Source organism: Atta colombica, unplaced genomic scaffold, assembly GCF_001594045.1.
Source record: "Atta colombica isolate Treedump-2 unplaced genomic scaffold, Acol1.0 scaffold222, whole genome shotgun sequence".
NCBI classification, from domain to species: Eukaryota; Metazoa; Arthropoda; class Insecta; order Hymenoptera; family Formicidae; genus Atta; species Atta colombica.
The window spans coordinates 784107-794880 of record NW_017259319.1 but is presented as its reverse complement, the minus strand read 5'-3'; the positions used below and the strand labels follow the sequence as shown (position 1 = coordinate 794880).

Sequence of the window (10774 nt, the reverse complement as noted above, 5' to 3'; positions counted from 1 at the left end):
ATTATTGCGACAAGTCTTTTCTTTTTTATAAAAAGAAAACAATACAAAGTTTATCCTTCTAATTATTTTTCAATTCTTCTTATTATGTTTCTTGTATATATGAATGGAAATTATACAAGAAAAAAAATGTATGAGCATATTTTATATATAATTATGTATATTTATACTGGAGTATATAAACCTTTTTTACTGGGTTACCTACGTGCTATCGATAATGAAAACTCTCTTATGGCGAGACATACGAATCTGGGTAAGCGATATTAATCGTATTTCCAACTACGTACTTTCAACGCGTGCGGAATTTCCTAGACAAATATAATCCCCTATTTCGTGCGGAGACATTAACATATCTGATCGGCGATATTTACTGACAATCTCAAACATCCCAATGGAATGGCATTGATTATTAATTAGATACGCATGTTAGGTGCATGCATAATTCCGTATCTTCCGGCACATGCATTGCTTTGTATCAGCTATATAATACACAATCATGTACTGACATGTGTGTGCGCGCATATTTATATTACATAATAATGTCGTAAGAGAAAAAAGACCCAATATTACTACGCAGCTCTGAGTTTAAAATAAAAAATACCTTTTTACTTTGTAAACGTACACTATCGCGCATGCGAGGGAATATTCTCGGAATCGCGCGTAATCCATTTCGAACGAGAAAGTTTGGCGTGCTGTTGTTCCTCTCACAATTACGTTACGCCAAGGACCAAAGCCGTCACGTCCTTTCCTTTATTTACTTATTTATTTTTTTTTTACGAAATCCCTCGATTACAATCGCCTCGATTAAACACTTAACGCGAGCTCGTTATTCTCACAGCATACGGAAAGTTCAGCCGTGACGAGGTAAATGCGATATAGCGCGGCGCTTCACATAATTATCGGTCGATAATGAGAGATTGTCAGGCCGTTTCCGATTGATTAGAGAGTGGACAATTCGACTGCGCGTGTCGTGCGTTTGTCAGTCGATTCACAGGGCTAGGGACTGCAGGGGATATTGAGTTTGATTTTACGCCAAATCGTGAGTAATTTAGACTTTGCAATTAGAAAAAAACTCGAAGTAAATAGCCATTTGACCAACTGATTGTTTAATGATGGTCGTGATTTGTTGATTAGAAACGCGCGTTAGCACTGACGATTAATATTACGTAACATTTGCGTGAGCGATGAAGCGATAAGATTGGAAAAAAAAGTAGAAAATAATGGAAGAATTGAATTTTCCCGTGTCCGTACTATTGCTAGAAAAATGCCAAAGTGATGGGTGGCGTCTGATTAATAAATTCGATAGAAGATATGAGTTTAAGCTGTTTCCCATATGTGTCACATACATGCGTTGTTTTATGAAGAGGGTACAGCTTTTTACAAAAATCCACAACATAAATCTACGCGACAGCAACACGGCGAAACAATCTCTCGAGCACTCACTCTCGATCTTTTAATCTGACGGTAACGGTACTCAAACACATACGAATGATTGAAAATATGGTAGATGCCACTAACAGAAACGTTATTTCTATTTACCAGGCTTTCCAGATTTCTGCCTCGTGTCTCTATTACTGAATGGCAATTTCCTTGAACTGGCCATCTTGCCGTAAGAGAAAATAACGGAGAAATCCAAGCATGAAAGAAGCAACAAGAAAAGTTACATAACAGTGTTACACATATATCGTTCTGTCTTCTTAAAACAACAATAAAAAATTCGCATAAATTCGAAACGATGGGGAATACATATTATATACTTGAACGTGCCGATGAGTCTGTCAGAGAGAATACTAACTGATCGCAAACTCACCGAGTCCGAGTTTCCGGTCGACTAATTGATGGAAAAGAAAAACGGATCCCCGCGCAGATCGTCGTTAAAGAAATTGCGACAATTGAGTAAGCATCCTCCAACGGGGAACCGATGACATTTAGCGCAGTGTGACATGGTGATCTCGGGGAAGATGGTCTCTCCTCGATGCTATGTGGAGTGTGTTGTTTCTCAGCTCACCAGCGCGGCGGTAGCGACACACTTACACACACGCATACACACACGTAATGATGCTGTGTTAAATCGTGGATCCGTGTAAACCCCCCTGTCTGTCCCCCTGTGCGGCCCCTCTGTGTGCCCCCATGTGTATTCTACGTACTATCATAACGTAGTAACTATCGGTGCATTGGACCGTCGGTGGTGTTGGTGATGCCTCCAGGGGTATATATACGACGAGCGCTGCGGGGCTTGATAAACACTTGCCCATCAGCGATTACTGCCGCAGCATGTACACGTCATTGGTAAGCGTTTAATTAAGAGAAAAAAAAACTCAGGGGTGGAGGGGAGAAAGGGAGATTGGGAAGCAAGAATGCCGGAGAGCGATTTCCGCCATTCGCCGTGAGACAATTCGTGGGTAATCGTAGCCGGGTCGTGTGAATCTGACGTGCATTTCCGGTCTCTGCGGTGGGATTCCTGTGCGCGTATCGGGACATTCTGTGAGTTACGTTGTTGTAAGTGACACTTCTCGATTATATCCGGTATAGAGCGAGTCCGGAAACTCCGAGGACTCCGAGGACTCGGATGTCGGTAGGTAGAAACGTGGGGCGAGCCGGGATCGGAGGGTAAGTAGCGTGTCCCGGAGGATAGTTGGTGTAAGGATATCGATCGACACTATCGGGATACACCCAAAATCTGTCGCGTTCGCGTGTAAAACAATGTACGTTATGTTTAGTAACGAATGCGTATAATAGATAATACAATGTTTTAACTGCGAACTAAGATAGTTTTATTTTACAAAATACTGAGTCATGGATAAATTTTATCTTACGTGTGAGATAGCAATATTTATTCTTTTAATTACTTTCACGTACTAGAACTAGCTTTGTTTAAACTAGAATTACTTTTTTGTTAAACTTTGTAAAACTATTTCTATTTTAATTAGAATTGCTAACCAAAACTAAAACCAACACTAGAACTACTTAGTAGTTTAAGTGTTGACTTTATAATTCTAGTTAAAACACAGAAGTAGTTTTATAAATTAAAATAAAAAAATTACAAATCAGTCATTTTTATTTTAATAATAGTAGAATTTGTATTTTAATTAGTTTTTATTATTAAATTAATTCTATTATTGAACTAGAATTAGTTCAATTACTATTTTTAGCTATAGAAATAATTTAACTCTATCAAAATAAAAAATGACTGATTTGCAATTTTTGCCAAATTTGTAACGATTTATTTACATTTTTTGAAATTTTTCATTTTTGTTGCAATATGTAAATTATTAAATTGAACTTATTTTTCTTTCTTCGTTCTTTTTTTTTTAATATGTTATATGTTATTAATAATAGTAGAAATAGATATATCTTTATCATCGATAATTCTAGTGTAAACAGCGTTTCGACTGAATGAATATTAATCACGTAAAATCGAAGAGTTGCTAAGCATAACAACATTTCCATAAATCATAGTGTATCTGTTCATTTCCGTTTTCGACAAGCAGCGTATTCAGTATAATTTATTTAGTGTAACAGTCTCTACATAATCAACATATTGAATTCAATTCGGTTTTATTGAATAATTTTGGGATAATATTGATGTTCTCAATAATCTATTATAGAATTTTTTGTTCGTTGTAATTTAAAATAATGTCTTATTTGTAGTGTCAAATAATTATTCAGAAAATTGTAGAGTTATACAATAATAATATGAATCGTCAGCATTGTGAAGGTTATTCAAAGTACAGCGTCTGACCTAATAATGCTGATACTACCGCGATCCCCGTCGTGTCTGACTCAAAACGGTATCACTACTGCGGAGTCCGTTTCGATTAGTTCAAAGCACAGCTTTCTCTGTCGCAACATGACCGACCTAGCAATTTCAAATGTTGTTGTTAAAGTTAAATCAATAGTATAATAAAGGCAAAATTCTTAAATAACTTTAATTTTTCGATACAAATATTTTGATATTAATATGTTATACTATATATTAATATGATTATATTGGAGATTGCAGATATATTGTTCTTATAATTAGTTATTCTTAATTATTTCGTTTTTACGTCGCGCAAATTGCGTCCTCGAAAATATCGCTATAAGTAGCGATAGTTTATTAGCACGTACGCATAAACACTTGTGCAACAACGTGAGCCTCAAGCAAGGAAGCTAAACGAGAAGGCTAATGTTCATGCGATGTTTACGTACCGCAAACATAACCGGTGGCGATTAACTAAGGCTGTTAGTCCTGTGCATCGCAATCCGGCGTTGTTATCGAATACCGTAACTTCGATACTTTATCGCAGCACGGTATTAAATTATTCGCCGCGAGTGCGTTCTCATTCGCGCAATCATTTACTTTAATCGAGATCCTACTTGATAAGTCAATCTTCGGAATTAATTGTTATATCTTTAATCTCCAAGGATAGATATTACTTTTACTTTCATCTCAGTGTTTGTATTAGATCTTTTACCGGTAGTCTCGACTTTGATGCAACGACCGATATCGTTGAATTTCATAACATAATGACATATTCAAGCGATTTCAATCAATCAATATTAGAATCGTGTATTCGCAATTTGTATTGTTAAAACGTGTGTGTCCTAAGCAGAGATGTGAAAGTTACTAAATATAGGAGGTTAACACGCGGATGAAACATTTAGGGAAAAAAAGATTAATTAAGATAGTTCTGACAGTAAATCTGTCACCGCAGCATTTCCGAGTGATAAATTGATAGTGAGCGTTTTTAACGATTTAATAATGACTATTAAATAAATACTAATCTCATCAGTCTTCATAATTTTACAAAAGCAATTAATTTTGTTCAAGAGTACTGCAATACCATATTACACTGTCAGCAGGATAATTACATTACATTAATTAGACTTTAATATTTGAATTTACAATTAAATGCATACTTCTCTGTATTAAAAATTTAACATCAAATGTGACTCTCCAACTAAAATTCATTCCTACAATAAATGTATCATCGCGAGCAGCTCGATCATCCATGAATTATTTTTCCCGCATTAAACACGTATTTATTTCCGCCCAATTAATACTTTTTAACTTACATAATTTAATTTTACATCGAGAAATTTTTATCAATTAACGATATAATAGACAATTTTTACTCCTATATTTTTTTACATTTATAAATGTAAAAAATTAATAAATGTATAAAAATGTTGATGAGTTTCATACTTAACGATCGAATGTTTTCCACTAATAATAATATCTATCTAAACTTTTTTATTTTTATTCCATAATAAATTTTCCTAAGTTTGAACTTTTGAATAATGTAATTGGAAAGAACTCACTTCTATAAACGTAGGATAAGACAATCAATTTCCGTCATTTAATTTACTTTGAAGATAGCTCACGCGATTTCAAAACGTTCGTTTATGAGAAATATATTTTAAGAATTACAGCACAAAAAGAAACTTAGGGTAAGTTATTTTATCTTTCGGTAAACTTTAACTCACTCTCTTATCTTCTTATTCTTTTATTCTCTTACTTTTGTACTTTTTGTTTATCCATTACGTAAATCACGTAGTTTATCCAAAGATGGAACAATCGATCCTTAATCAGTAAAACGTGAACAGTAAGCGAATTGACCAATCACCATAAGGCAATAACGTAAGCAAATCCATGTTGATTTCCTCACTGTGTAAATTTTTTTGTATCGTAGCGCTCAGTGTGTTCGAGGAATCGCTTATTTTATTTTTATTATAGTTGTGTCCTATTATAGCTATATTCTATCCTTGTTTTATGTCTAATGAACGATGAAGATAGACTGACAATAGATTGACTGATAAACGTTTTCTCCAAATGTAACCTAATTGCAAAATAAAATTATATTGGAAAAATTTTCGTGTCAATAACTTTCAATAATTTTATTTTTATATTATTAATTATTTATTAATACTTTTATCAGGTAATTTTGATCGCATTGGCAGCCTGCACCGCGGCAGCGCCTGCCGACGAACCGATACCAATTGTCAGCCAAAATCAGGAAGGTCCTAACCCGGATGGGTCGTACAAGTGGAGTTACGAATCCGGTAACGGAATCAAAGCCAATGAGGAAGGTCATCTGGAAGAAGTCGGCACCGACAACGAGGCAATGAAGGCAGAGGGTGGCTTTAGTTACTCGAGCGACGACGGCCAGGCGATCTCCTTGACATATGTGGCCGACAAGAATGGTTTCCAACCGGTGGGTGCTCATCTACCTACCACGCCGGAAATCCCGCCGCTAATATTGAAGGCTCTCGAGTGGAATGCGGCTCATCCGTCCAAGGAAGATGAGAACCAGGTGTAAAACAGCGACCGGCGCCGCCGTCTAGCATGTGATCTCACGACCTCCATGAGTAATTATTCCGCCACGAGAATATGGAAGACGATCCACGATACATGAACCTACGGTGACGCTGGACGACGAGTGTTGCCGCCGCCCCGCGTTGTCGTCCTCACCCTCGAAATAAACACGGACTACTCTGGTTCAAATTGTTGTAAATATTTATTGTACACGATATTATACACATGCGTATTTTAAATATTTTATATTATATTGTATTAAAATATATATATTCAAAGAGACATATGTACCACGATTTTGTAACTGACTTGTAGTTATGTCATGGTACATTAAGAATAAACGTTGCATTTTAGGAGAAACATTGCTATTAATAAGCCTGATACCCTCGGCGAAACATGCGAAAATGTACGCGAAATTCTGCTCCAGATTCGCGAGCGTTGGAAGGATGCGGGACAAATTTGCGGTTGGTGGTGGCGCATATTTATTCATCTCTCTCTCTCTCTCTCTCTCTCTCTCTCTCTCTCTCTCTCTCTCTTTCCATCTCCGTTCTCAACAAATCAAGAATTAATTCATTTCCCTAACATACGCGTAACAAAATTAATCCTTAAGTGAATTAATCCTTGATTGGATTAATTCTTGATAGAAAATGCTCTTCAATGTGCTCGCATCTGTCATCGAATCAGTTGTTTCCGGAATGTACAATCCATCGCGGGATTAAAGATGAACTTAAAGTAAATCCTGTATTCATGGATATAATAGACACCGGCCGTCGCAATTACGTCGGACTGATTTACGATAGAAAGTCGCGCGACTATTACTGTAAGATATTACATCGCTGTAAACACAGCTGCCGCGCACGTCTTTATTACAGCAGACCTTGCTCGCTATCATTAATCAATCACATAGAATGGACAAAGACATGCGTCTTATGTAACGTGCGTCATATGGAGACTGTCGGTAACTTTGCGTTTGGTGCAACGAGAGTCTAGACGTCTCGATGCCTTGTTTACTTAACCACTCACGCGTTAATAAAGATTCACGTATGGCACCGGGTAACAATCTAATTAAATTTAATCCTTATATAAACCTGCGACGATCAAGCTCGGATAAAATAACTGTTGCAGTAGGATCAGATAAATCTCAATTTATAAATGCATACAGCGTTATAATTTATCTTGACGATTTCGTGACAGCAGTCTGTACTGTATTTTTCAATATTTCTTTATAATGATACGAGCTCAGATAAATCTTACGATTTCTCTGTGGTAATCGGGGGGTTAATAAAAATGTTCCTTTCCTGATGATCTGAACGAGCTGTCACTTCACGTCGATGACATGACAAATATAAATTAATTCTGACACATTCTTCTCTTAACTCTTTTCATCTTGTACGATTTACGCTATTACTGACACTCAAACCTTCAGTCACACAAAGAGATCCGTTATCTAAAAAGGAACAATGTACAGAGCAATCGAATCTCCAAAGGCTGTCACTTCATGTCACGTCACGTCTAAGACATGGAAGATACGAATCAGTGCTAACGCGTTTCTTTTCTCGATCATTTTCATCTCTTCTAATGATCAAACAGTGATATACATCACTTCCCTGATATTGAGAATTAATACGTCATGCTGATATCGTGGAATAATCTTCGTGCGATGCTTTGTTTTCGCGAGCTAGTCATCTATCCGGGGACTTTCAAAAAGGTCGATCTAGAGGTCCGATTCGACACATTGACGTTGACATCTGACAGCTTCGCGAGGGTGGAGAAACCGGAACTAATTATACCTCGCGGCGTTCTCGTTGAACTTTCACCTCAGGCTCCGTGATATTCGTCATATATTGCCGTTTAGCAGGACGTGAGTCGTGTTCTAAATTTGTTATAGCATCACGTAACAGCAACTTATATAAATCTTCTCGGCGCAAGCTCGCGCGAGGTTAAATCTTTCAAAGTTTATTTCCGTAGAGAGAGAGAAGAAGAAAACGAATTGTATACAAGCTTCGAATTATTTTTCCCAAAAGTGTAGTTCCTTTTGACTAAGTAATTAGTTGATAAAAGTTTTATTTCATTCAACATTTGATAAAAAGCTATAATTCTTACTCGCAAATCTTCGATCTCACGTAATAATATCGTTCCCTTGCTTCAAAAAATAACTTAAAAAATTGAATTTTTCAAAAAAAGAGAAAACTGTTTTCAATCTTTTTAAGTTATGATTATTTTAATTATCCTACAAAATTATAAAAAAATGTGGAATGACATAACTCGAAATATCACCAATAATTTGTATTTATCTTGATTAAAATGACTAAATTTAAATAATTTCTTCTTCAAATTTTGATTACCAAAACTATCTCAACTTTAAATGTTCTTTATAGAAAACTCTTTTTTTTATTTTAAAGAACGGCACCAAAATGTATCATTCTTATAGAAGATATGTATTTTATAATCTCTTTATGAAAGGCTTAAGAACGGTATAAACTATTATTAGATTGGTTGTGAAATTAAATTAGTTTACTTTTGATGATTGATAAAGTACTTTTTATTTATTTTATTTATGATAATAATACAAAATTCAAATTTTTTTGTGTTATTCACTTTTGTAATAAAAGAATACACCGTATAATCAAAAAGATCTCGCAAAGAGATAGATCTTACAAATGTTCTTAGATTAAAATTGTTTTATGTTTAAATTGCTTGAAGAAAATTATTTAATTGTTGATTTACTATTCTGTCAGCACAACAGCATTCTTCTTATAGCACGAAGCTTTATTATTCGCGGTTAGAGAAAGTGTGCCAAAACGTGTCTCTTCCGGTATATATGTCACGTAGTATACTTATATAGCATGAAACGTAACTGCTGGCGCGCTACCAGTACCTCTATAATTCATAAATATTATAACAATTTCGCATTTGTCAAAATATTAATCTGAATTCGCATTAGAATGCATATATCGACGATACATCGGCGTGATATCGCCGGCTACTCATAATGTTTATTAATAGTACCATAAATTCGATTATCCGGCCTCGATTAATTCCATCTATCGCAGTCTTATTTGCACTCACGATTCAACAAATACCGATTATGATCGTGCCGTCGAATCGAAATTGCTGCCGCAATCAAGAAACATGATTCGCGGAATTTATAACTGAATTATGAAGCGACCGCTTGGTATTAATTATCAAATTAAACGCGGTGGCGCATGGGCGAAACATACATATATACATATATACGCGCGCCTCTGTAAACAATTTAACATTATAATTGGTGTACGTGAATATTTCCGCAGAATGAGCAATCCGTGTTTGTTTACGCATGTGTTCACTTTGACAACTATAATCATTTTAACTGCAAAGAAAGCAGAGGACAAACAAAACAGAGAGAAAAGAGAACAGAAAAATAGAAAGGTTGGAAAAGGAGAGTAATTAATTTACCAATATTTGCATATTTAATTTGGGTGAGTAACAGTGCGGAACACCAATTAATCCATAAATGTTGTGTGATAACATATATGCATAATACAGTATAAACTGTTTATATTGTGTGTATGTGTTTATTTGTATTTATTAAATAATTTTATATTAAACTAGAGATATTTCTTAGAGCATTTTCCGAATTTCTTCTTAAATTAATTATTAATTTAATTTGCTTTCATATAGCAATATCAAATTATTGCAAATGTATGTAAAAACTAATTAGGTTATTAAGAACGTATAAGAACTTAATGAAAGTGAAAACAAATAAGAAAATCGGTTCACAATTCGCATTTTACCATTAACGTAATTGCCCTGTTGCTCGAATTGTCTCGCCGAATTATCTCAGATTTCAAGAAAACGGTGTAGTCAGTAGCAAGAACTCTCGCTATCATTCGCTTATGTAACAATTTGTTCTCTCCTTCACCGCAATGACCATTTTTAACCTCGATTTTTCTATTACCGCTTAGTCTGTCCATTCAACTTAAGTGAATTTGCTAGTCTCACGTCAAGTAGCCACTCTCGAAATATTTTTGCCAATTCCTTAATAAAGTAGACGAAGAAAGCGGCCGTACATTCCGAAAGAATAAATATTTGCTTTTCTCTTCCTCCAATGTTTAAAAAAGTGTCGCCATTATTGAGAGGCAGTAATTTATTTTTAATCTAAAAGATCCTTTCACTGACAATGAGTTAAAAATAAATACTTGATTATAGAATTAGAATTTTCTTCATAATATTGTAATAATTATTTTTGCACAACACATTTGAAGTCAATAACTGTGAATAAATTTGCATTCATGAACTTGTATATTTATATATTGCTAGATATAAGTAAATGAACTTGTATATTTATATATTGCTAGATATAAGTAAATATATTGAGGGTTTTATTAAGTTATTACAATTTCCTGCTCTTAAACAAATAACTCTATCTGTCTGTAGTTAATCAGATTGATGGAATCGTTTAAATTATATCTATCTGGGATAATTGCGATACTGAAG

The 10774-nt window shown here is 34.9% G+C and overlaps 1 protein-coding gene across 1 annotated transcript; it reads left to right on the top strand.

Annotated features, from left to right (window-relative positions):
• The first annotated feature begins 2219 nt into the window (after positions 1 to 2219).
• Positions 2220 to 6655, top strand: LOC108687974 (endocuticle structural glycoprotein SgAbd-4-like). The gene is made up of 2 exons (XM_018194025.1): positions 2220 to 2286; positions 5919 to 6655. Exons 1-2 carry the CDS (start codon positions 2272 to 2274, stop codon positions 6297 to 6299), a joined length of 396 nt encoding a protein of 131 aa, XP_018049514.1. The 5' UTR covers positions 2220 to 2271; the 3' UTR covers positions 6300 to 6655.
• The last annotated feature ends 4119 nt before the right edge of the window (positions 6656 to 10774 follow it).